This window comes from Oratosquilla oratoria, chromosome 22, assembly GCF_046742065.1.
Source record: "Oratosquilla oratoria isolate Oo_2021 chromosome 22, ASM4674206v1, whole genome shotgun sequence".
Taxonomy (NCBI): Eukaryota; Metazoa; Arthropoda; class Malacostraca; order Stomatopoda; family Squillidae; genus Oratosquilla; species Oratosquilla oratoria.
Window position 1 is genome coordinate 4,719,812 of NC_134798.1, and position 27,899 is coordinate 4,747,710.

Sequence of the window (27,899 nt, forward strand, 5' to 3'; positions counted from 1 at the left end):
CCATTTACATGTTCATAAGCTGCTAATTTCAGCGCTGTTTAGCGGTACTTGACAAACAACTGTTTGCTAGCTAACAGTTGTTAGTTAAGCATTGGTGTATAACTTTTAGTGGTTTTCTGTTAGCTAGCAGAGATTGTTAAGGCTAACAAAAAAGTTTTGTGTATACGGCCCCAGGGGCCGTATACACAAAACTTGTTAGCACTAACAAATAGCTGTTAAGGGTAACAAATTCCTGTTAAGGCTAACATTTAGCTGTTAAGCACTAACAGTGGATACAGAAAACTTGTTAGGGCCTTAAAAGTACTGTTAAGATAAAAGTGCTGAGGAGGACTATTAAGCTCTTAACAAGTTCCTGTTAGTAGAGAAGATGGCGGAGCAACAACAACTAAAAAGATGACTGCGAGTTTATCGACAGCGACGGGACATATTTAACGAGTACAATGACGACGAACTCATCAAACGCTTCAGAATGAACCGTGCTGGTATAATAAAAATGGCTGATTTAGTGAGGGACAAACTTCAATCCCGAACAGAACGGAATCGACCACTGAGTCCTGAGACGAAGGTGGCAATTACCCTGTGATATTTAGCCACAGGTAAAATGCAGCAGTGACGAATTTGGGACCTCACAAGCATCAATCAGCCGTGTCATTACTCAAACAATTGATGCACTATCAGAACCAGATATTGTAACTCAGTTTGTAAAATTCCTATTGACTCGCCAAGAAGTGCAAGTAAAACAAGCAGAGTTCATGGAAGACAAGGTTTCCCGGTGTTGTGGGTACCATAGATGGCACAAACATTAGAATTGGGGCTCCAAGTGTCGATGAACATTTATATGTAAACAGAAAACAATACCATAGCATCAACGTGCTTTGTCATGCCTCCCTCTTATCCTTGTGGTTTAAACTTGGCTTGAATCGCCCATTTATAATTATTTTTTCTCCATAATCACGTTGATCAAGAGGAGTGTTTCCTCTTGTGACCAGTTTGGCTTCCTTTTCTTTTTCTGTGTTTCTTCTGCCATGTCTATGTCCTCTGAAATAATTGTTGAGTCTTCTGTCGGAAGATTTGTCTGTGGCACGGCCGCCTGTACAATGCGCCTTCGTCCAAAAATATTTGTCGTTGGTTAATAAGTACTTCTAAAAACCCATACATACGATATCTATGTGCTATCATGATACTTTGTTGATAAATTCTGAACAACTGCATTAATAACACTGTTTTATGTGTGCAATTTTGTATAATACGTCCATTTACATGTTCATAAGCTGCTAACTTCAGCGCTGTTTAGCGGTACTTGACAAACAACTGTTTGCTAGCTAACAGTTGTTAGTTAAGCATTGGTGTATAACTTTTAGTGGTTTTCTGTTAGCTAGCAGAGATTGTTAAGGCTAACAAAAAAGTTTTGTGTATACGGCCCCAGGGTTTTACAGCACTGTGTTGTAGCGACAGTTTCACACCTCCAGGTGTAGGTCCGTACTCAACGTTTGCCAAGCACGGAATGTTTTTCAATAGAGAAGCATCGCACCACTTGGATGAGTATCTCTCTGGGGTTCACCCACGTCAAAAATCTCAATTAATCAGTGTCATAAAACGGTTTCCTGGAATTACCCTAGACCACCCAGGCTTATGCAATGTTTTCCAATATAACATTCAGTTAATTAAAAGACCCAAATCAAGTTCCCATTAGACAGCGTCCATATCCCCTAAGCCCCGAAAAGACTGAAATCCTTAGAAAAGAAGTCCAGTATCTCCTAGATCATGGTTTGGCAGAACCTAGCCATTCCCCTTGGGCTTCACCCTGCATTTAAGTACCAAAGGCAGATAATTCATTTCGTATGTGTACGGACTATCGTAAGATAAATAATGTCACCGTCCGGGATGCATACCCCTTGCCCCTCATTGAACAGTTACTAGATATGATAGGTGATGCCCCTTTCATATCTACAATAGATATGTTAAAAGGCTACTATCAAGTAGCCTTAACCCAAGAAGCGAAAGCCATCTCTGCCTTCGTAACCCCTTTTGGTCTGTACCAATACAGAGTGATGGTGTTTGGACTTACTAATGCCCCTGCTACCTTCCAGAGGTTAATGCTGTCATCCAAGATCTACCTGGAGTAGAAGTGTATCTCGACGATGTGGTGGTGGTAGCTGACAACTGGGAAGACCACTTGACCCTACTAGATGGGTCATCTAGTCGTTGATCAACTTACAGAAGTCCGTTATTGCTCGAGGGACCGTGGCTTACCTAGGCCACACCGTAGGTGGTGGTTCGGTGCGACCCAAGAAAGCCAATGTGGGAGCGATCCTAGCCCTCCCTACACCAAGGACAAGGAAGGTAATGAGGTTCCTTGGGATGGACGGATATTATCGCCGCTTCTGCAAAACCTTCTCCACCGTCGCGGCTCCCCTTACCGACCTGACCAACTCCGTCAGATCCTACCAGACATCTTTCGAGAACATCAAATCATTCCTGACTTCGGAACCGGTGCTCAAGACTCCTAACTACAACTTACCATTCCACCTGCAAATAGATGCCAGTGGAGTTGGAGTGGGGTCAGAGTTGCTACAACCTGACCCAACCTCCACCATTCTCCATCCTGTGGCCTTCTTCTCAGCGAAGCTCATCAAGCATCAAGAGAGATATTCCACCATAGAGAAGGAAGCCCTGTCCCTCGTCCTGGCAGTCAAGAAGTTCCAGGATTACCTCCAATCATCTGCAGCGCCCATCAAGATATTCACTTGTGGTGAACAGAGTCCCCCCACATGTGCGTCTACACGACATTTTGGCATATAGTATCTATCATCGCTGCAGAAATGGGATGGACAAGGAATTTATATGTTGTGTAGAAACAGCTGGCCTTCGGCCTTATATTACTATTGTGTAGATTAAGTCCATATTACGCCTGCACTACAAACATTTGTATCCTCATGAAAACACAACCTAGGCCCTGCCGAACCATGTTTTGGTGAGGTTGGGTCCTTTGCTACTTTAGCGTACGCCGGCTCTGTATATAAGGAGCCAGGTTTTGGTCTCCATAGGCAGTTCTCTACAATAGTTGTAACTCAGCGGAGCGCGACCCAAGGCCACGCGGTCAACTTCTGCGGTCGGGTAGCTTCGGAGCTCGACCGCCTGTCACGTATCCCAATGTTCACGTGTTTTCTTTCTTTGTGCAGTGGTCGCAAGTTGTCGGCCAGCACGCACATTTCTCCCCCCCCCTTTATCGCCCATCCGTGGACAAGTTTGACACACCCAGTAGGTCAAACATGGTCAGATCAGTGGCGTCTATTGTTAACCGCCATGCCCTCAGGTCAATTATCCGTGAACGTTGGCGTCGAGGAGCAGATTTTGCCAAGTTGATTTGGTTATGTTTCTTTTAGTTTATGTACTTTTTATTTTTTATGTAATGTAACCAGGTTGTCTAACAATTTATTTTGTGTAACACAATTACCATATGTTAGTGCGTCACTCCGTACTCAAATCTTTGTATCAAAGAATATTTTAATTGAATGTATTTCGTATGGTAACATTTCTCAATCGCCGGCCGACTGGCTGGACATGTGTGCGTGCATGTCGAGTTGCCATTTTATTATTTCATAGTCCTTTTTACTGTCTGTGTTAGTATTAAGGTTTTTATTATATGCATAATATTCTTGTGTGTTTAAGTTAAGGTGTAAGTGGGTTGGGCTTTATGCTGTTTTTCAAATGGTGAAATGGGATAGGGAAAAACTTCCTATTTGTCCTTTCGGCCTTAATGACCTCAGTGACCCCTCAGGTCAATTGTCGAACCTTTAAAAGGGAGGGTCACACCCCTCTCGCTTGCTTGTTCCTCATCTCGACGAGTCGAGACCCGGCCGTTCTGTCTCCTTGAGGAGACGTTTTGCCCACAAAGGTATATAAAATCACCTCGGGTTTTAAAAACGTAAGCTGGTTTTTATAGGAAATACATTCTATGTTTGGTGCGAGGTTTCGGTAGGATTGTAGGATCCCCCCTTTGAGATTAATTTTGGATCTGGTGTGTCAAATTAGTCTTTTGCCAGATTTCCTAGTCCCGTGGTTTCATCCTTTTGGGATAGGTGAATTGACATCTCTTCGGGCTTTTGGCTTTTTCTACTTTCTCGTGGGTGACCTCTTTAAGTCTGCTCCTAGTCCTGTGGTTTCATCCTTTTGGGATAGGTTTCTTGAATTGACGCGTCTTCGGGCTTTTGTCAATTCTGTTTCCTCCCCCTTTTATTTCCCATTACTTCCGTGTATTGTTGCCGAGTTTGGGTGTAGATGTGTAGGTCACCTTTTGGGTTTCCTTTTATGCTGGTAGGTCAATAGGCTTTACCCTTTTAGATTCCCGTGCGTGATCTTTGTTTTTCCCACAGAGTTTTTACACAATAGGGTTTTTAGGGTACTTAATTTCACGTGATTCTTGCCTTCTGATTTATTCAAGTTGTATAAAAATTAGGTTACTATCTGTGATCAAATGTAGTAGTTTTAGGGTTTGTTTTTGTAAATAAAAGTTTAAAACGAATCCCTTTTTTCCGAACCTGGATTAGATAAAAAGGATAAACATAAATTAAATATAAGTTTTCCCCCTCCTCCCATTCTATGACACCCCCGACCCAGCATAGGTCGACACTCGCACTAACTATAATAAAGCCAAGAATCTCACTTGAGCTTCATTCACTCCCTCGTCACCATAGTCCAAGTAACGGTCACGTAATGTTACACACTGATCATAATCCACTATATAAAAGGGCCCGATATCATTGCAGATACCCTCTCCCGTGCTCCAGTCAGCTAAACTCCTTCGTGTTCCCCTTCTGAGGTTTTCCGTGGGGAGGGGGAGGGGATCACGATACCAAGGTCTATATATAGATCTTGCACGATACTACCCCTAGCCAGGTGACACGATACCCCATCCGGATGTCAAGATACCTATTCACCTAAATAACACCCTTCCAACTACCCTTATCCTTCTATTTCGCCACTTGTTCGAAGGAACAAGTAGTCAACCTTCTCCCCCTCCCCCACTGGGATTGTTTCTCAGCAAAGCGATAGTTTGGCAGTTCGGACTAAGCAACCGTCCTATGCCAATCACTGGCCAAAACGTCAACCTAGATCGACTGTGTAAGCCAGGCCACATCGCATCAGACGCAGCGTTGCCGTTTCGTGGAAATATCGCTCATGGTGAGGGAATCTAGCGAGTGTTGGCAACTGGCGTGGATAACGTGGACGGATTTCTACACAGTGTGGAAAAATATTTCCACATTTTCTATCTGCTTTAGGGCCTCTAGCTTATTGTGTGCAAAGTTATGTTTAGTTAATGTTATACGTAAAATGGATTGCTGATAACCAAATTTTCCATTAAATACCTATATCTATACACTAACAGTCGTAAAATTGCAATGATACAAGAGAAGGGTGCTTAGCAGAGGAAGATAACATGGTCAAGGTGTAGGTTTGTGAGGTCCAGTTATTCAGTTAAAACGGAGAGTAACATATTGCTTCTTCTACAGGTGTCGCAACTTAAGGTATGTGAAAATGAGGTAAATAATAATGGACCAAGTGAAGAGCTTTTCCATACAGAGGATAACCTAAATACAGAAAATCAGCAGAATAAATCAGAAAATACTAGTAATGACGACCAAAATGAGATAAACAATGATGGACCAACTGAAGAGCTTTTCCATACAGAGGATTCCCTAAATACAGAAAATCAAGAGAATGACCCAGAAAATACTAGTAGCGACGACCAAAGTGTGCTACGTTTTTATGAGCCAAATGACGAGTTTCCGATCCATACAGTAGAAAATCTTAGCGAAGACTATGTCAGAAGTACTGGGGAAAACCCTGACAGAGTTTCCTCAGTGAGAGTAATACTGATCAAGAAAATACCGTAGAGAATCCATATACTACCTCCTCAGACTCGGATCCCTCTTCACAATCACAAGTGCCAGAATTTGAATACGACGGTGATAGGTCAGACAACTCTTTAAGACCCTTTAAAAGGAGGAAATATTAGGTGAATTTTGTTCAGTAAAATAATTATGTTAGGTGGGGGGGGGTAAAAAGCATCCATTGTCTGCAGAGGCCCAAGCTATTGGGGGGGGGGGGGGGCTCTAAGGCAACCAGTTTCTGCAGAGGCCCAAGCTATTGGGGGGGGGGAGGGGTACAAGGCATCCCCAACCCCAAATAGCTTGGGCCTCTGCAGAAACTGGATGCCTTGGAGCCTCCCCCCCTCCCAATAACTTGGGACTCTGCAGACACCAGATTCCTTGCACCCCCCCCCCACCCACCTCCCATAGCTTGGGACTCTGCAGACACCAGATTCCTTGTGAAAAAAAACAAAAAACAAAAAAAAAAACATAGCTTGGGCCTCTGCAGACACTGGATGCCTTATGCAAGTCTCACGATATATCACGCTATTTATAAATTTCTATGTGTGTTGTAGAAATACGTTTGGCACGATCAGCCAGAGTATGAAAAGTCCCGAACGAACGGATGTGTACAACCCAAACTTTCACGCCCTAGTCACTTCCTTAAGATGACGCCTACGTAGGCGTCATGAGGATTGCAAGTGTGTACGCGAGGATGCCGATATCGGCTTCTTGATTATATTTATTGTAGTCGTGCCTGCGTGACCCCCATACTCTCTAAACAAACTGGCTTCATCATATTTTCTATGGTTATCAAAATTCACGGGTGAAAGCTAATGGTGCCAGACGTGCGATGTGGCCCGTAGTGAAGGGGCATGGCAACAAGGTGACGCTACTATAGGGGAATGATATGATAATTCTGCACATGAAAAAGGTCTTTAGATTTCTGCTATGACCGCTTCCCCTCTTCTTCCCTCTATTCATCCGAAACGTAAATACACGTGCACGCGTATGATGCCTGACGTGACGTATGAGAGTCAGGTGCGTTCTGATTGGCTGTTGTTAATATTGGGGTCCGCAACTTGCGTCCGGCCCGGCGAAATCTAGAAACATTCTATCGTAGTTTAAAGTACAGTAGTGTAGAAACCGAAACCACTGGGCACACAGTGTGTCTACCACGCGGCTGTCACCAGTCGCCAAAGGAAGCTGTGTGACCCCTTTATATTATTTTCTTTGGCTCTGCTGAGCACATTTTATTTTTGTGTAACAGGGGGCTCGTCCCCCTACCCCGACGCGCAGGATGGAGCCCTCAACTCCATCCCTGCCAACTAGGAAGACCTCCCCTGACGACCCCAATATCGACCCGGACAAGGCTAGACACGTGTTTCTTCATTCCGACCAGACCCGATTAGCTGACCTCAACCCATTTATGCTTAAGAAATTTCTTTCACAATTTACCAATGATATTAGCCAAGTTAAAAAACTTAGAAGCGGAGACCTCCAAGTTACCACCAACTCTGGGAGAGCTACACGCGATCTTCTTAAGGCTAGGAAGTTTCATTCCTTCGATGTTGTTGCATCCCTCCCTAGGTAACTCAACTCCTGCAGAGGAGTAATCCACTGCAGAGATTTGATGACCATGGAAGAATGTGACATCCTCGATGAGATGAAATCTGAAGGAATATTAGATGTCAAATTTATAACGCGAATGGACCGAGAAAGGAACATGCGAGTGAACACGCCCCTCATAATTCTCACTTTCAACTCAACAACCCTCCCTGACCACGTCAAAATTGGATACATCCATGTCCCAACACGACCATATGTCCCTAACCCTTTACGGTGCAACAAATGCTTCAAATATGGTCACCTTGCCAAATTCTGCAGCAAACAATCAGTCACATACGGTAAGTGTGTAGGCGAACATCCTATGGATGGTTGCTCTGCTAAGGTGTTTCAATGTGTTAACTGCCCCTCCAATAACAACCATGCATCCACCTCCCGAGACTGTCCCATTTTCAATATAGAAAAACAAATTTGTACCGAAAAAGCAACTTGTGGCATATCCTTTTACGAAGCAAGGAAGCGTGTGATGGAAAGACTAGTTACCCCAACTAGTACCTCCGGAGCAACTTCCTATGCTTCGGCAGTAAAGAAAACTTACAGAACCATTGGAACGCAAACTGAGAGCAAGCACTCCAAGAACAAAGAACACCGCCAAACTAACAGGCAAACTCACTCGCACCTTCCTTCCCCGGCCGTCCCAGAGCCTTCCAAACGTGTGCCCACACGTACGGTAGAGGATGTCAATATGGAGATCTCCGTTTCCCAAAAATGACTTTTAAGTCCTATTTCTAGCCCAGACCGTTCATCCGGGGCTAAACACACCTCTCCCACTAAGGCCAAGAAAGGAAGAAACCGAAGCAGATTAAAAAAAAAAAAAAAAAAATGAAAAAAAAAAAAAATGAAAATAATCCAGTGGAATTGCCGAGGTGTTAGAAGTAAATTAAATGACTTAATAATTTTTAACTCGCTCAACAACCCCTCAGTTATATGTCTACAAGAGACTCATCTTAACCCAATTGTTGAGTTCAAACTTAAGAACTACACCACCTACAGGAAGGACAGGTTGGCGCCTGGAGGGGGGGTCGCAGTTGCAGTCAGCGACTGCCTTCCCCAAGTGGAACTACTGTGGCATGAGTAGGCAACGCGTGACTATTTCTATGGTAAGCGTCTCGCGTTGGGTCACGTGCTCCCGCGTTAAGTTGGCGTGGGACGCGACCTAGCGTGACCATTGTTTCGGCGGCGCGTCATCACGTGACCCAGATGCTAGCAACTGATTGGATGACGCGCTAGGCTGACCTGCAGGGTGAGTAGCCCGCGGCCGGACATAGTCAGCCTCTCTCTGACTACGCTACTAGACAGACGTTGAGCCTAACTGGGTGCTGGTTACAGGACACAAAGAGTGTGATATTCTATTCACAGTGCCGATTAGTTCTCTCCCCCATTAAGCCTCCGATACACATTTCATATTCTGTGCTACAAATAAAGAGCCAACACATTCTACGTGTTTTAGTCATTTAGCCTAACCATTCGGACACTACCATACTACCACTGGCCACCACCTTTGAAGCAGTCGCTATAAAAACGAAGCTGCATAACAAACTCGTGACCATCTGCTCCCTTTACCTACCTCCCGACCCTCGTTTCCCACTAGAGGAATTAAACGGGTTGATAGAACAACTACCCCACCACAAACTGATAGTGGGAGATTTCAACTCCCACCATCGCATGTGGGGTAGCAACAAAACCTCTCCTCGAGGGGAGCAGATGGAAGAAGTGCTCAACACTAACAACCTGGTCCTCCTAAACACTGGCAGTCCCACTCGAGTAGACAATACTAGGGGTTTATTTTCATGTATAGATTTATCCATATCATCTCCTGCGTTGTCTGACAACACACAATGGAATACGCATGACGACACCATGCTCAGCGATCTTTCCCAGTAATATTAAAAATAGGGGGTGACCACGCTACAGCTCCTCCAGCCTACGGAGACAACCCACCCCTTCCCTGTCCCAAATTTAACATCAAAAAGGCCAACTGGGAAATGTATCGCACAAACACCAACGTCAACATCACAGGGGATAATATGGATGACAAAATATTAAATTTATCAAACTCTATTTTGAATTCAGCTATTAAGCATATACCAAAAACCTCGGTATTTCACAAGCATAGAGTTCCTTGGTGGACATCAGACTGCAGAAAAGCACTTGCAAGCGGAATAGGGCTTACCGAACTTTTAAAAATAACCCCATTGCACCAAATTTTATTACTTTTAAAAAGACGCAAGCAGAGGCCCGTAGAACAATAAAACATGCCAAACGAAAGTCTTGGCATGATTACATCTCCACAATAAATACAAACACTCCTCTATCACAAATCTGGTCAGCCGTTCGAAAAATCGACGGCAAATATACCCCCAACATTAAGACCCTGACCATTGGAAACACGTTTGTAGATGCTCCCATGGACATCGCAAACACAATCGCAGACACATTTATGCAAACAAGCAACACGAATAACTATTCTCCAACCTTTTTACAACATAAACAAAGACGGGAAGCAGAACCACTGATCTTCCACACACAGACATACCACGATTATAACACCCCCTTCCAACTACACGAGCTTGAACAAGCCTTAAGCTCGTGTAGAGGAACCTCTGCTGGCCCAGATGGGATTAGGTATGAGATGCTGCAACATTCGAATTCAATTTCACTGAAAAAATTACTAGAAATATACAACGCAATTTGGATTAGTCATGACTTCCCAAAAACATGGAGACATGCCCACGTCATACCTATTCTCAAAAAGGGAAAGGACCCAAAGAGTCCTTCCTCCTATCGCCCTATAGCGCTTACCAACTGCTTATGCAAAGTATTAGAACGTATGGCCAATAACAGATTAAAATTCATTCTCGAGTCCCAAAATTTAATAGTTCCTGCCCAATGTGGTTTCAGGAAAAATAGAAGTAGTCTTGACCATTTGGTCAACTTAGAACAAGATATCCTCTCCTCTTTCGAGAGGAAAGAATACCTTGTTGCTTGCTTTTTAGATTTAGAAAGAGCCTACGACATGGCATGGCGATGTGGTATCCTCGAAAAACTATATGCACTTGGCCTTAGAGGGAATCTCCCTATTTTCATTCAATTTTTTTTAAAAGAACGCACCTTTGCAGTTAAAAATCAAAATTTCTATTCAACACTACGCACACAAGAAAATGGCGTACCACAGGGAAGTGTGTTAAGTCCCACATTATTTATGTTACTCAAATGATATTCTACCCGCTCCACCTTGGAACCTTACTCATTATACGCTGACGACGTCGGAATCTGGCATTCCTCACCGAACGCCAAGTTTTCCGGCTCTCGCGTACAACTGGCCTTTCACAGCTTCCGAATACGTTTTCACAATCTTTAAACCACTGATGATATCTTCTTTCCTCGTGTACTGCTCTTACTTTATGTTGCTTGAATTTAATTCATTTGAAATTAATGTTATTATTTTACAATGTTATGTCTATAATTAATTATTTAGGTTTGATTTATGAAATTTTTGGCTCGAAAGCCAAGCACCGTTAATGATTTAGGGGTGTTTTATAAGATACGGTAATAGAATTTATGGATGTATAGTACAGTATGAACGGTCATACATTACTGGAACGTACAGTAACAACTTACATTCATTTTCACGTTACGTTCGGCCGTTCGGAACGTAACTAAAACGTAAGTTGAGGAGCGTCTGTACATTCAAACTCCTCCTCTCTTCCTCTCTCATGTTCCATGTTTCTGCCCTGTACATTGCTGTTGGCACAATCACTCCTTCATATAACCTCCTCTTAGCATCCATTCCCAGATGTCTATTTCTCAGTACATTTTTTAATCCACCAAGGCATTACTCGCTTCTCTCAATCTACATTCTACCTCCACCCCCACTCCTCCCTTTCCTGTCACATTCGCACCCAAGTATCTGAAACTATCCACTTCCTCCAGTTTCTCACCCTTAATGCTCACTTCCAGCCTACTGTCACTCTCCCCTTGTACATCTCATCACCTTACTTTTGCCCACATTTATCTTCAGCTTCCTTCTTTCACACACGTTCTCAAACTCATCGCGGAATCTCACTCTGGCAGGATTATGTTCCCGCATAACTCTCCCGTATGATCAGCATAGCCTATATAGTCTTGAAACTTGGTGATATGACAGAGGGGGGAAACCCCTTCAAGACAATGCCTGGTCTCATGCACCTAAGCGCACTCAGGCCACGTATTCGTCAATCGCTGAGAGATAGATGAGTTTTGTGCACTAGAAGACTTAGTGCTGACATGCCCATGTGCTCCCCTCCTCCTGTAAATATATATATACAGTACTTCTTTTTAAGACCCGTATTGAGTATGGTAATCTTGTTGTGCTGCCATGGCTGGCATGCCTGGGATAAAGTGGCGCTGTGACCCAGGGTCCGAGCCTCCATCCAGTGACGAAACTGCTGTGGTGGTGGCCCCTCCAGTTGACAACCAGCAACTACTCCACTACTATAGATCAGTGAGACTGTCCCACATTAGTAGAAAACACAATACTAAAATTTCTTTCTAGATAGAAATATGGGAGCTTCAGAGGACTGCTGCAAGTCAATGTCAGGCCATGGGTTTTCAATCAGTCAAATTTGAAGAAACAATGATATTGCATTACAACGCTTATTCAATGTAGAGGAATGAATATACACTACAAACCTTAATCAACATGTTTATTTTTTTTCTTAATGAGCTATGAATGAGTAAACATGACAATGGGTAATGTCTGGTTATTAGGAAAATGAGAGAAAGAAGAGAGAGAGAGAGAGAGAGAGAGAGAGAGAGAGAGACAGAGAGATAGAGAGAGAGAGATGGGGGAGCAAACAGAGGAGACAGGCAGAGATAGAGAATGAAGTCCTTCAACATGCCCTACTCAAGGGCAGATCAGGTGGAGGGGTATGACGGCTGTAACCCCCATGAAATTAAATCTTAATAGGAGACACATTGAAATGTGAAACTGTATACAATTATTAATACTTGTTTATTAATAATACTTGTTATTTTCAACTATGCTATCAAGTTGAATTGGTATGGAACAACTGTTGTTCTGAGGACTTCATATACAAATTTTTGTTGTACAGATATAATTCAGTAAACAAATACCCTCCACTTCAAATACTTCATTAATACTCAACCAGTTTTGTTCTAATCTGAGATGCTTTTACAAACGGCTCTCTATTGGGAATCATTTCACAAATCTCCCATATTTGGAGAAAAAAATAAAATCTAGGAAATAATGATACCATTAGCACTTTCTAATGAAGTAATCCTACTTGTTACACGAGAGATTGGGCTTGAGCCCCCCCCCCCCAGTATTTACCTAGTTGTATTATACGGGAAGGGGAGCTATGCTCGTGGTGACCCATTTTTGCATCTCGCAATATCAAGTTTGTTCTTAAATTCTTGTATTGTTTGCACACACTATTTCTTCATCCAATTTGTTCCATATATCTATCACTCTGTGTGGGAAGCTGTTCTTTTCAGGTATCTTCTGTGTTTTCTAGCGTGATTTTCTTTCACTGAAAAAAAAAACACCCTGTGGATTATACTATTATGCTATTTTAAGTGCCTTTTTCTTTTTGGCTACCCCCCGTGTAGGGGGAAAAAGCCTTTGGTATGTGTATGTACCACAACTGTAAACCAAGTTGTCAATTTTTCCTGCAATTAGAAGCTTACCTCTATTATATTTTCTTCCTACATACTCTCATAGCTGTATTTACAGAATTGTGCTATACTACAGCAAATATTTTTATTTATAAAGTACAGTACTGTAATTTCAAGCAAAACTGAAAGTCTTGACTGTACATGAAGTATTACAGATAAGACTTTTTTCTTACAATCTTTATGCAATGAAAAAATTATACATACCACACACTATATAGTAAAAAAATATTGTCTGCTCATTGAGTAACAAACCCCATCATGGGATTTCATATGGGGACTACTGTATTCTGGTATGTTTTAAATACTTTTTTGTTCTGCATATTAGCAGTTTCTGAATCTTGGGTGATTCCCAATAGTGAGAACTAGCTATATTCCACTGTGCTGATGAGGTTAAAAAGTAAGAAAAATAACCAGATGTATAAGTTACAATATACCAATTGAATACAAGATTTCAGTTACAACAAATCACATTCCCTATACTTTTCTTTTGAGGACTTCAATTATTGTACATATCTTGAAATACAGGAGTTCATAAAGATAGAATTTTTCCACTTCACATTATAAAGAAGAGTCTTTCAGTATATGTACATTAAATTTCATAAATGGTATACTGTTGACAAATGCACACACATGGAAAATAAGAAATTGAGATGATGATGATGATTCACTGCTTAATATTCACAACATAAATTCATGAAAAAGCTGCACAGGAACATATATAGAATGACCCAAATGACTGAGATTACAAAAATATTAAACATCTGACAGCTTAAATATATCATGATTTTAAATATACAATACAAATTCAGTCTTAAAGAATGTTTACGTAAAAATACTTATATTCATAAATCACTGGGAAAATATGCATTCCTGTTTGAATGTACAAGCTGATATGGCACAACCATGTTCAGCTGCACAGACAGCTAGCTATTATGTAGATTGTTCTGCATTCTACGCAATCTTCGACTCTGTACAAAGCCTCTGATCTCATGGTTTACAAGGCGTATCAACATCTGTTAAAGATAAACAAATTTAGTGCATTTGGACTTCAAATATCAAGTCATACATATTTTACAACATATCAAAATCTACAATTAAGCATCTCTCTCTCTCTCTCTCTTTTTTTTTTAGTAATAAAGCACCTGTACTAGAGGTAGAGAAAAAAATAACTTTATAATGCTGAAGTTTTTCAATGACCTACAGAGGTTTATGAATTATACTTACAAGAAGAGCTACAAAATCCGAGGCCATCAGCATATAAAAGACATACACTAGGTCTACGTCCTGCAAAGCTCCTGCAATCAGAGGGCCCACAGCAGCTCCTTTGAGTGAAAAGTTAAAGGTTCAAATGAGTTTCTCCACATACTGATACATAACTGTCATAAAACTTTTTTCAATTAATCAAATAATACAAGTAGCAGGAGATGCCCTATGCATAAAAAATAAGCACTGGAGCAACAGTTGCAAACAATTAAACATTTTAACTACTAAATTATCAAGTCCCCCAGATCAAATATTTCTAAACCATACTTTCTAAAACACATAATAAATCAATATGTCACCCAGACTTCTTGCATTAGACCCACAACTTCCAGGTATCCAGCAATGGCTACTGGACTGGCACAAGTCACTTAAGAAGATAAAGAAGATATTTTTTGTTGCATGGGTAGTGACAGTGGGGCAGAATAGGATGAAGTGCTCTGACTTCCATATCAAGGTTTCATCTGGAACAATTTGAGTCTACGGCCAGGCCTATTCTGTCTTGGTACTGTTTCAAAGCAGGCGGTTGCCTGAATACTAGTGTACCAATGTGGTGATTGTTGTCATTACCTAGACTGTTCTGCCAAGCAGTCCCACCTACCTGAGGCTGGAAGGGGGTTTTCCCACAAATCCTTTATAGAGAGTATATTGTGTTGTTGGCATGCGTACAATGAGGTCTTCCATAATGTGTTGTATAATATGGGGTGAAGTGTTACATCCTGGGCAGTTGTCTGCAATGCAGTTATCCAGCTTATGGTAGCATAGAAGGGGTGGATGGTAGTTGTATCACAGTCTGGCCAGGTGGACTTTGTCATTTTAGGGTGGAGAGGATTCAGATGGATAGATATCAGGGGGTCTGGCATGCAGCAATGTATTGTCTTTCAGTTTGTTGATGGTGCAGCGAGTGATATGCTTCTGGAGGCTGGAGGTTGGTGTCTGGTGGTTGTGGAGGAAGAGAAGAATAGGTATTTGGGTGTTGTTTTGATGTTTCTTGGTGTGTGTGGGCGTTCTGCTATGTAGTGTAGTGGATGTGCTGGGTTTGTGGAGGCTGGGACAAGTGTTTGTGTGCCTCTCATGTCAAGGTGATTTTTGACTTTGAGGACTCATTTTATGGTGTAAATGGCCTGTAGGTGTTGTATTTGTGCAATCTAATTGTCTTTTGGGTTTTGTTTTGTATAGTCTGTAGGGTGCTGTGGCATGTCTTAGCGAAGCTAGGTATTGAATGAATTGTATATATTTTTTGTAAAAGATTTGTATTTCTGAGGCATGGGGAATATAACTAAGCCCTGTGGTACTCTGTTCTTAAAGTTCCTGGTGTGCTATGACTAGCTATTATATAACAGGCATTTCTACCTGCCAGATAATTGGTCTGCCATCTTTTAGCATTATTGTGCATGTCTGTATTATATATTTTGTTAGTGAGATTGTAATGGGATGGCATTGACAGCTTTACTAATGTCTAGTGTTATGAGAAGTGTTCAGTGTGGTGGCTCATCCAAATTAATGCCATCAAAAACTTTTTGTTTGAGGTTTATCATCATAAGTGCTTGTGAAGTGTAGTGGTCTAAAACTGTGTTGAGATTCAGCAAGGGGGGTATGTGGTGTGACACGTTGTAGTACGAGTTGTACGATTTTGGAGGTGCAGAGAAGTGTGAGTGGGTGGTGTGATGCTGCAACAGTTGGGTTTTGTTGGGTTTGGGGATGGTGATGATTTTCCCACGCTTCCAGATGTCAGGTATAGTAATGAGTGAATAGCTGTAGTTTGCAATGTTGGAGAGTGCGTGTATGCCATGTATGTTGTTGTTGTTGTTGTCGTTCCCTAGACTGTCTGTCCGAGCAGTCCCGTCTCCCCAAGGAATGCCACAGCCGAAACGGGGTTTTCCCACAAATCCTTTATAGAGTGTATGTTGTGTTGTTTGCATGCATGATTGTGTATAATGCAGTCTTCCATTATGTGTTGTATGGTATGGGGTGAAGTGTTACATCCTGGGCAGCTGTTCACAATGCGGTCATCCAGCCTCTTCTGGTAGCTTAGAAGTGCTGGGTGGTGGCCACACCGCAGTCTGGCCAGGTGGACTCTGTCCTTTCGTGGGAGAGAGGATTCAGAAGGGTGGATATCAGGGGGTCTGGCATGCAGCAGTGTGTTGTCTTTCAGTGTGTTAATGGAGCGGTGAGTGATATGATTATGAATATGTTTCCGGAGGCTGGTATTTGGTGGTTGTGGAGGAAGAGAAGAGAGTATCTGTGTGTGATACAGGTCTTTGGGTGTTGTTTTAATGTTTCTTGGTGTGTGTGGGTGTTCTGCTATGTAGTGTAGCGGGTGTGATGTGTTTGTGGTGGCTGCAGCAAGTGTTTGTGTGCCTCTCATGTCGAGGTGGTCCTTGACTTTGAGGACTTTTGTTTCATGGTGTAAATGGTCTGTAGGTGTTGTATTTGTGAAGCCTATATTTGTTTTTAGGGCTTTGTTTTGTATGATTTGAAGGGTGTTGTGGTGTGTCTCAGTGAGATTAGGAGCCCATGCAGGACTCGCATAATTCATCACTAAGCGTATGCATTGTTTGTATATTGTTGTATTAGTTTCTTTGTTTTGTCCAAATGTTGTTCCAGTGATTGACTTAAGTGCGTTAAGTCTACGTGTGCATTTGTTTTTTATGTTTGTGATGTGTTGTTTGAAAGACATGGATGTATCGTATGTTACACCAAGAATTTTCGGTGTGTTTGTGTGTGGTATTAGTGTTGTTGATGTAGAGATGAGGTATGTATTTGTGTTCTTTTGTCCAGTTGGTGAGAAGTGTTGCTGTAGATTTGGTTGGAGCTATTTTGAGTCTGTGATGAACCATGTGTTGAGTGTATCAAGGTATGGCTGGATCATTTCTGCAGCTTTGTCTGCGTTACGATGTGTGCATGTGATTGTTATGTCATCTGCGTAGGAAGAGATTTGTATTTCTGAGGTGTCTGGTGTGGGTAAGTCATGCATGTATAGATTAAAGAGTGTGGGGGATAGAACAGAGCCCTGTGGTACTCCATTCTTAATGTTTCTGATGTGCGATGATTGGCCATTATATGACACGTAAGCATTCCTACCTGCCAGATAATTGGCCAGCCATCTTTTGGTGTTATTGTGCATGTCTGTGTTATATATTTTATTTGTTAGGTTGTGGCGGGGGATAGCATCAAAAGCTTTACTAATGTCTAATGTTATAAGAAGTGTTCTGTGGTGGGGCCTATCTGAATTGATGCCATCTAAAATTCTTTGTGTGAGGTTTATCAGAAGAGTGTTTGTGGAGTGTAGTGGGCTAAAACTGTGTTGTGAGTCAGCAAGGGGAATATGTGGTGTGACAAGTTTAAGTATTAGGCGTTCAATGACTTTAGAGGGGGTGCAGAGAAGTGTGATTGGGCGGTGCAATGTTGGGATTGTTGGGTCTTTGTTCGGTTTTGGAATGGTGATTATTTTACCATGCTTCCAGATGTTGGGTATAGTGTTGTGTGAATAGCTGTAGTTTGCAATGTTTGTGAGTGCATGTATACCTTGTGGTCCAATGTGCTTTAGGTGGATGTTACTTATGTTATCAGGGCCACATGTGGATGAGTGCTTGAGATTATGTATTATGTGTTTTGTCTGACTGTCTATGAAGGGTGTATAATCCGAGTCTGTGGGAAAGTCTTTCTTACGTCAAATAGTGCATCAGTCGTCAGGGTGAGAAGTGAGATGGCTTGTCTGTGCAAAATGATTTATGAGTGTGTTTGCTTGTTGTCTGTTTGAGGGTAGATTGTCTGTTGTTGTGATTATTGCTGCGTGAGAGCATGTTGTGTTACTGTTGGATAGTGTAATGCTGTTGAGTGTTTTGTACAATTTGCTGGCGTTTGTTTTGTGATCAAGTGTATTGATAAAGTTTTGCCAATTTTCTGTTTTTTGTTTGTGTCTTTTATTGTCAATCACAGTGTTAGTGTTTGTATTTGGTCTGCTATGTTTTGAGGGATAGGTGTGGGGGTATTGTGTTTAAGTGTGTCTCGTTGTCTGATGAGGCCTTGGATTTCTGGTCTGAAGTTGGGGTTGTGTGATTTTCTGTTGCCTCTAGGGATGTATCTCTTGTCTGCATTTTATATGATTGTATTAAAAATGTGCACACCATTGTTTATGTTTGTGATTGGTGTACTGTTAAGTGTTTCAAAATGTTGTTCCGTCTCTTCAGTAAAAGCTTCCCAGTTAGCTTTCTTGTAATTGGTGTATGTGTGTCTGTGGCCTACTGGGGTGCATCTTGTTTTGGTGGTGATGATGATTGGAAGGTGGTCAGAACCAAGGGTTCCGACCACTCTCCATGATGTTGTTGGGGTTAGGCAGGGGGAGCAGAAGGTGATATCAGGAGAGGAGGGAGTGTAGAGGGCTTAGTGTGGGATATGTGTATGATTATGTGTGTTGTTCATGATAGTCAATGAGTCAAACTGAGTCTGTATATCAAGCCCTCTGTCTGTGTCAGGGTTGTCGACATACCAGGCAGAAGACTTGGCGTTGAAGTCACCACCCATGATCAGGTTGGGGATTGAGGCTAGTTGGCTAAATTGAGGTCTGAAGGTGTTTGGAACTGTGGGGGATGATTGGGGGGGGGGAATGTACATGTTAACTATTGTCAGTGTTGATTTGTTGCCTGTGCGGATTCGAATGGATTGGATTTCTGTGGTAAGGAGGAGAATTTTGGTTGTGGCACTTGTGTCCACAAAACAGATGGAGTGGTGGATCAGGGTGATGAGTCCACCGCCATTGCCGTTGGTACGGTCTTGTTTGATGGTGGTGTAATTATGAAATGATGGTGTTTTGTGTGAGTGTCTTAGTTTTGTTTCTTGTATAATTGCAATGTGTATGTTGTGTTGTTTAAGAAAGTGTTCGAGTTCATGTTTTTTCGTGTTAATACCGTCAATGTTGTGTTGTAATATGTTGATGTTGTGTGTTCTGTATGTGTTGTATGTTGCCGTTTGGGGTTGAGGTTGGGGTGTTAATGGGGAAGGTATAGGATCTGGGTTAGAGGGAAAGGAGAGATTGGGGACAAAGGAAGGGGAGTACTGATTGAGGATAAGGGCAAAGGGAAATTGGGAGTGGGTAAGGGTGCTGGCTGTGGTTGGGGAGGGGGGAGTGGGGTTACTGGAGGGCAGGTAGAACATGTCCAAGTGTTTGTGTATTGGTTTGTGTCAGCAAGTGTTGTACAAGTGAGGTGGGCCCAGTTTTTGCACATATTGCACTGAACTGAGCCCTTTGTCTGTCTGCTTGAAGTAATGGGTTTAGAGCATGTTGGGCATGTGTATTCAGTGGTGGGCCCAGGATTGCTCTCTACATCTCCGGCTAAAAGTAGAAGAGGGGTGATCGCCGGAAAATCACCCCTCGGTGCAGAAAAAAGGTAATATCGCATGTTGAGAAAAAGGATTGTGGTACTCCCCAAGGCAGACGTAGCTCCTCTTGGGGATTGGTGCAACCTGCGTATAGCCGGTGGCCAGGGGTGGTTGCCGCCGTTTGGCCCCCCAACTCTTGGGGTTGGGGGGTGGTCCCACGACGTAGACGCTGTATGCCATGTATTTACCTAGTTGTATTATATGGGAAGGGGAGCTATACTCGTGGTGACCCATCTTTGTATCTGACATCTAGTTTATTCTTAAATTCATGTATGGTGTTTACACACACTATTGTTTCATCGAAATTGTTCCAGACATCCAACACTCTGTGTGGAAAGTTTTTTTTTCAGATCTCTTCTAAAACTGTCCATTTTGAGTTTCTTTTTCATGTCTCCTTGTTTTTCTTCTATCTCAATTTAACAAGTCTTCTCTATCAAGGACTTCCATGCCTTTCATAATTCTATAAATGGCCAACAGATCACTTCTTTCTCTTCTTTGTTTCAGGGTTGGTAGTTCCAGTTTAGACAATCTTTGCTCATATGTCAGTTTTGAAAGTGTTGGGGCCATCTTTGTCATTGCTCTTTGGATTCTTACTATTTTCCTTATATTCTTTTTTGTACTAGGTGTCCATAATGTTGCTGCATACTCCAATCTTGGTCTTATCAGTGTGACTAGTATTTTCTTTACCATTTCCGCATCAAATTAAAAGTCACCTTTATTGATCTTAACGAATTGTAGGTTTCTCCGACTATTTTGTTTATCTGCTTTCCTGGGGACATATCTTTGGTGATGATTAATCCTAGGTCCTTTTTGGAACCAACTTTTAGTTCCTTTGCACTGATGTTATATTGTCCCAATATTCTTTTTTCACTTTTTCCAAATTCCATTATACATTTCTTAATGTTGAAGTCCACTTCCCACTTCTGACTCCATTCCCAGACCTTGTTCAGATCTCTCTGTAGTAATTCACAATCTTTTTCTGTACTTACTTTCTTTAGTAGTTTTGAATCATCTGCAAAGAAGTTCATGTAACATTCTACACCTTCATCCATGTCATTTATATATATAGCAAACATTATTGGAGCCAGTACTGAATCCTGTGGGACTCCACTTATCATTTCTTCCCAAGTAAATTTCTATCTCTGAGCACTACTCATTTTTCTTCCATGCAAGAAATTTTCCATCCATTTCAATAGTTTTCCTTGTATACTTCCTGTTGTTTTGGGTTTTCTTAATTTTTTGTGTGGTACTTTATCAAACTCCTTTTGTAAGTCCACGAAAGCACAGTCTGCCCATCTGTCCCTTTCTTACATTATATCTATTAACCTTGAATAAGAACAGATCAAATTTGTGACACATGACCTTCCCTGTCTAAATCCGAATTGTCTCTGATTTAGTATATTGTCTTCCAGATGTTTAGTCCATCTACTTTTGACAACTTTCTCACAAATTTGGCTACTGTACTTGTTTCTCTTTTCTTTCCTGCATATTATAACACATTCATTTCTTAGTTTGATATATATTTGCCACTTTCCATTTATTTTCCATCCTTTCCAAGCTTTGTCTCTATCTTTTGTCTTGCTACACTTTGTTATAACAGCACTTAATGTACACCTTTTCTTGCTTTTTGTTTTGGTACATTTTTCTCCACTCCATTATAGATTTCTTTCAAAATTGTCCATTTCTCTTCCACCTGTGTTTCTTCATTAAAGAAATTTTCCCAACTCTCTTTTTGAAAGAATTTTCCAAGTTTCCCAAAATCCGTTTTGTTATACATCAGTCTTCATTTTGTGTGTCTCATTTCTCCCCATATATACTTTTCTTAGTTTGAGCTCAAGTAAATATCAAATCTAGTCTCGACGGTTCTTAGTTATTTCTATATCTGGTATTTTCTTTTACCCATTGAGTCACTGTGTATTCAATGGTCATGTCCAGAAGTACATTTCCCTAAAGGTCCTCTCCACCCTTCACTGTCATCTCCTCCCATCATATTTCTTTAGAGTTAAAATCATCCATAATTACTAGATTTCCTCTTTCAGCATTTCATTTAATGTATGCCTTGTATCTTCCAATATTTTGGAATGGTCACTCTTTTCCAAGAGCATATTTTCAGGAAAGCTTCTAGGAGCTGTCAAGAGTTTTTATGATAGTAGAGCATGTGTCAGGATTAGAAATGGAGAGAGTGAGTGGTTCGAGGTAAAGGTGGAACTTCGTCAGGGATGTGTTATGTTGCCCTGGCTATTGAGCTTATACATGGATGGGGTGGTGCAAGAGGTAAATGCAAGGGTGGTGGGCAAGGGATTGGAGATTGTTAAAGAAAATGGAGAAAAGTGGGAGGTGAGCCAGCTGTTGTTTGTGGACGACACTGTGCTTGTGACAGGATTGGAGGAGGGATTGAGGAAATTGGTGACAGAGTTTGGGAGAATGTGTGATAGAAGAAAGCTGAAGATAAATGTTGTTAAAAGTAAGGTGATGAGATGTACAAGGGGTGAAAGTAGCAGCAGACTGGAAGTGAGCATTAAGGGAGAGCAACTGGAGGAAGTGGATAGTTTTAGATACTTGGGTGCAAATGTAGCAGGAAAAGGTGGAGTGGAGGTGGAGGTAGAATGTAGATTGAGAGAAGCAAGTAAATGCCTTGGTGGATTAATAAGTGTAATGAGGAATAGACATTTGGGAATGGATGCTAAGAGGAGACTGTATGAAGGGGGTGATTGTGCCAAAGCATTGTATGGGGCAGAAACATGGAACATAAGAGAGGAAGAGAGAAGGAGTTTGAATGTGTTTGAGATGAGGTGTCTGAGAAGTATGATGGGGGTTACTAGGCTATATAGAGTGAGAAATGAGGAGGTGAGGAGGAGAACAGGGGTGGAAAGGGAGTTGGGAGATAGGGTTGATGAAAGAGTGTTAGGATGGTTTGGACACATGGAAAGAATGAGTGAAGAAAGACTAGTAAAAGAGGTATGGAAGGCAGATGTGGAGGGAGTGAACATGAGGGGACATCCTAGGATGAGATGGATGGATGGGGTGAAGGGGGCTTCAGGGAAGAGGGGAATGTCTGTTGAGGAAGGACAGGAGAGGACAGAAGACAGGTGAATGGAGAATGGTTGTATATGGATGATGTGATGGATGAGGTGGAATGGGCGGGGGGATGGGGGGGTGAGGTAGTATGTGTGAGCAAAATTTGATGCAGCCTGAATGGATTTCTCCCCGTCTTCTCCTTTTCTGCATGGGGGGACAGAGAGGGGGGATCACCAATTTAATGAAGTGGCCTTGCTGTGGATGTGCTGTGACTTGCGACACTGCTTCTGACCCAGGGCAGTGGACAAGGTGCAGAGATGACCCGTCATCCAGGGGGTGCTAAGATAAGAGGGAGGGTGGAGGGGAGTGGAGTGTATTTAGGGATGGAATGGGAGGGAATGATTTTATGCCTTTTTCTTTTTGGTTACCTCCCATGAAAGGGGGAAAAAGCCTTGGTATATGTATGTATGTATATGTATGTATGTATATGTATGTTTTCAGGGGCATGTAGATCACCACAAATTTTCTACTTTTCATGGCATTTTCAACTTTTATCATGATCAATTTCACATTATTTTCTCCTGTGATCTTCGTCACATTTAAGCCCTTCTTTGTAAAAATCATGACTCATTCATCCTGTTTTTCCTCTCTATTTTTCATCCAGAGTTTGTATAAACTTTGTCCAACACTATTTGGTGATAGTGGACCTTTTAATTTCATCTCCACAATTGCCACATGTTTTTGTTTTTCGGCCAGGTAATCATTTAATTCATCTAATCCTGAAATCAGTTAATTCAAATTTTTTCCCTTTTCCTCTTTGTTTTCCATTTACTACATTTCCTTTCTTTTGATATACAATTTTTTCAGCCTCAAGTACAACACTCTCCAAAAAACTCCTTTTCAGTCTCCATTCTTTTCTCATTTTTTTTATTAGTTTCATTTCTTAGTGTCTTTTCTCTCTTTCCTCATCACTCGTTCCCTTTCTTTATATACTTTCGTAGTTTTCACTTTTTGCCTTGGTTTAATCTTTAGAGGTCGATTATTTTGAGTATGGTCACATCTATGCACTTCTATTCCCTTCCTATTTCTTGCCCCTCATCTTTTACTTCTTTCAGAATTTCTTTTGTGATTTCTTTCTCCTCTTTTTCTCTTAAGGGGACCGGCTGGTCAAGAATCGATGAGAATTGGGGAAAAAAAATGAAAAACTGGGAAAAAATTCTACATCTGCGTATGGCAATCGACAGTCTGTAGGTGGAGTATTTAATCAAAATTCGCCTTGTTTTCGTAGTTATGGCAAATAAACCCCCTCCTCCCCCCAACTCGACCCCATCTCGGCCCTATGATACATATTGGTCACTACAATATATATATTATTGCATTAAATAATAATTTGTAATGATTGAGTGCTATTTCTAGTGACTTCTGGCAACTCTGTCTCTGTACCAGAGGTTATATATAGACCCTAGAATGGGTAGATGCCTCAGAAAGCAATAAACAGTAGACAAAAATAGAGTGATACGCTCCACTGCAATCCACCATCAATCCGTTTGTCATTTGACAAGCTGTTATACTATTTTTGAGATGCCATGTCCTTGCAAGCAAACCAAACACCTTCAGGAAGCTAGTAAAAGGCAAGAATTACAAAGTAAGCAAGCTATGACACCCTAATGTAATAACCTGCCTAAAATGCAGGTGGGGACCAGGAGCCAGAAGACAGAGGATTATATGACTAGACATCAACATATATGACTGAATATGAATAAATTTTATTCTAAATATCATCAACATTCAAGCCTAAAAAGCTAAATAAGGAAATGCCATGATATCCCTTATTTATATTAGTATGTAGGGTTTCAAAGTTAGTGAAAACTTTGACGGCCCGTATCTCAAAACCTAAGTTTTATACCTTCAAACTTCTACTCCTCCATAACTTCTTAATCAATTTCAATGAAAATTCACACATATGTCTAAATCTGCCTGATTGATGAAATAGAACGTTTTTTAATATCTGAAAGGGTTAATTTTTGCCAATTTTTTCCCCCTATTTGAAGGGGGACAGGGTGGGAAAAGATATAAAATTAAAATTCCACAAACTAATTACTTTAACTAAAATTTCTCTCTATCAGTTTAAAGGTCTGGATAAGGTCCTTCCACCATATTAATTTCATTAATGTAGAGCAATTATTATAGGAGTAGTAGTCATTTCAAATTTATCAATTTTTTTGAAAGGGAGATGGGGGGGGCAAAACATGAAAGGGTTGCAGATTAATTTTTTTGGGTTAGGAAAGATGTATATGGTGTCCTTAACTCCTGGCATAAATTTCTGTGCAATAACCCAATTAATAAAGATTTTCATCTTTTGATCAGCCGGCCCTTAAGTAAATTGTTTTTCCTTTATATCATCTACCACTATGGATTTCTTTTTTTTTTTTTTTTATTGTGTCCCTGACCCAATTTTCTTTCTCTTTGGTTACTTTAACAACTTTCTTTTGCATTTTCTTGTACTTGTTGGACAATTTCTTTAAATACTATTTTTTTTTTTCTGATCTAATTTCCATTGGTTTTTAATTTTTTGAAGATCTGTCTCCCTTATACTATCTCCAACTTTTTCAGTGACCTCTTTAATTTGTTCATTTACCTCTCTTTTCAAAGCCTCACTTTTGCTAGTATCTTCATTTTCCATTCATTTTTACTATTAGTTCTTTTTCAGGTCGCTAACCTCTGTTGGCTTCTGCATTCTGTTTCTTCAACTCTTCTTCCCTTAGATCTATAATCTCCTTTAACTCTGTAATTTCTTGATTCCATGAAATATTTATATACCTCATCTCCTTTTCTAAATCTATACTTTTACCCAGTCTTCTATCATCTCTTGCAAAGCCAGAAAAACCAAAATAATTTTCCTCTTCATACCTTTGATTCTGTTGTAGTGATTCAACCCTGCTCACATCTAGTCTTCTTTTAGTTGCTTCACCATATTTCTGTCTGCCTTGACGATTCTCCATTTTTGCTTCTTTGTCACTCCAATTTCACTCTATCAACCCATTTCGGGCACCCTCCCAAACAAATACCAAACTAGGCGTTCATTTCATCCATCTCGGCAAAAAAAAAAAAAGCACTACTCTCCAGAGCTCGTTCAAGACATCCTTTCCAGTTGGTGGTCCACAATGGATGTTATGTTGTCAGGGCCACAGGCAGATTAGTGCTTGAGGTTATGGATTACATGTTTTGTCTGGCTGTCTATGAAGGGTGTGCAGTCTGGGTCTGTGGGGATGTCTTTCTTACATCTGTTGTCAGGGTGAAGGGTGAGATGGCTTGTCTATGCAAAATGATTTACGAGTGTGTGTCTGTTTGAGGGTAAGTTGACCATTATGGTTATTGCTGTGTGAGTGTGTGCCGAGTTGCTGTTGAATAGTGTAATGCTGTTGAGTGTCTTGTGCAGTTTTCTGGTGTTTGTTTCATGATTAAAGGTGTTGACAAATGTTTGCCAATTGTGTATTTTGTTAATGTAATTTGTTGTTGATCTTGGTGTTTAGTGTTTGTATTGGGTCTGATATGTTCTGTTTTTTCATGTACTTTGTTGCTGACCTCAGTGTTTAGTGTTTGTATTTGGTCAGCTATGTTCTGAGGGATAGGTGTGGGAGTATTGTGTTTAAGTGTGTCATGTTGTCTGACGAGGCCTTGGATTTTTTGTTTCATGTTTGGGTTGTGATTTTCTGTTACCTCTGGGGATATGTCTCTTGTCTGCATTTTGTATGATTGTATTGAAGGTGTGCACAGCAGCGTCAATGTAACTGGTGTAGTTTTGTGTATTGATTATTGGAAGGTGGTCAGATCCAAAGGCTACAACCACTTTCCATGAAGTTGTTGGGGTTAGGCAGGGGGAACAAAAGTGATGTCAGGAGAGGAGGGGGTGAGAGGGCTTGATGGGGGATGTGTGTGATTATGGGAATTGTTCATGATGGTCAGCGAGTCAAGTTGTGTTTGCTGATTAAACCCTCTGTCTGGATTGTTGATATACCAAGCTGATGACTTGGTGTTGAAGTCACTGCCCGGGATAAGGTTGGGGTTGATGGCAAATTGGTTAAGGTTAGGTCTAAAGTTCTTTGGAACTAGGGGGGATGACTGGGGGTATGTACATGTTAACTATTGTCATTAAGGATTTGTTACCTGTTCAGATTTGGATTGATTGGGTTTCATTGGTGTTGTCTGTGGTGGGGAGGATGATTTTGTTGATGTCATTTGTGTCCACAAAGCAGATGAACTGGTGGATCAGGGTGATGCGTCCACTGCCATTGCTGTTGGTCCAGTTGTGTCTGATGGTAGTGAAATTATGAGATGTGGGTGCCAGTGTGGTTCTTACTTGTCTTGGGAAGGATTTCTTGGCTGCATTGATATCTGTGGAATTTGGTGAGTATGGACTTTGGGGATCAGTCTACAAGTGCCTGTTTTGTGATATGGATGTGTATGTGTTTTTGTGTGGGCATGTTTCAGGATACAGGTGACATTATTGTAGAGGTTTCAGTAGTAAGTTGCAGGGGCAGTTTCTAGTTGTGTTCATTTGGATGTACATACACATACCACCACACAGGACACTGAGCACCTCATTCTACAATGCCCCACAATTATAATCCTTTGACAATACAATAGCTCTTCCTTGAGTAACTTGTGGGCCTACCCAGAGGGAACAGTCAGTTACTTGGGAGCTATGTGTCGCCTGCAAGAGATATCTGGGGTGAAGGATTGATTAACTGATACATGTATACATATATACATTACATATATATATATATATATATATATATTATATATATTTATTCCAAAAGGCCCTTTACCCCTTGGAAGGGGGTGGCCCAACCAAAGCATATACCCACCTTTTGCTTATCTCACACTCATTGTTGTCCCCTTTATCTTATTCCTTGTGGATGAAGGGTCATTCCTATTCCCCATCCACTGGAACATTCAGTTGTGCTTGTGATATTGTATGAGGGATGGATGAATTTGTGGGCTCCTGCATTGGGTGTATACAATTTTCATACACATCTCTAGGAAGGATTGTGGTTTCTA

At 41.2% G+C, this 27,899-nt stretch overlaps 1 protein-coding gene across 3 annotated transcripts in view; it reads right to left on the minus strand.

Moving 5' to 3' along the window:
* Positions 1 to 12,170: 12,170 nt before the first annotated feature.
* The window catches only part of MFS16 (major facilitator superfamily transporter 16), a 67,181-nt gene continuing 51,452 nt past the window's right edge, over positions 12,171 to 27,899 (minus strand). For all 3 annotated transcript variants that reach the window (XM_076205555.1, XM_076205553.1, XM_076205554.1), the window contains 2 exons: positions 14,400 to 14,497; positions 12,171 to 14,188 (listed from right to left, as the gene is read on the minus strand). In XM_076205555.1, coding sequence (XP_076061670.1) covers positions 14,099 to 14,188; positions 14,400 to 14,497 — 188 coding nt within the window. In that variant the 3' untranslated portion in view covers positions 12,171 to 14,098. The remainder of the gene's footprint in view (positions 14,189 to 14,399; positions 14,498 to 27,899) is intronic.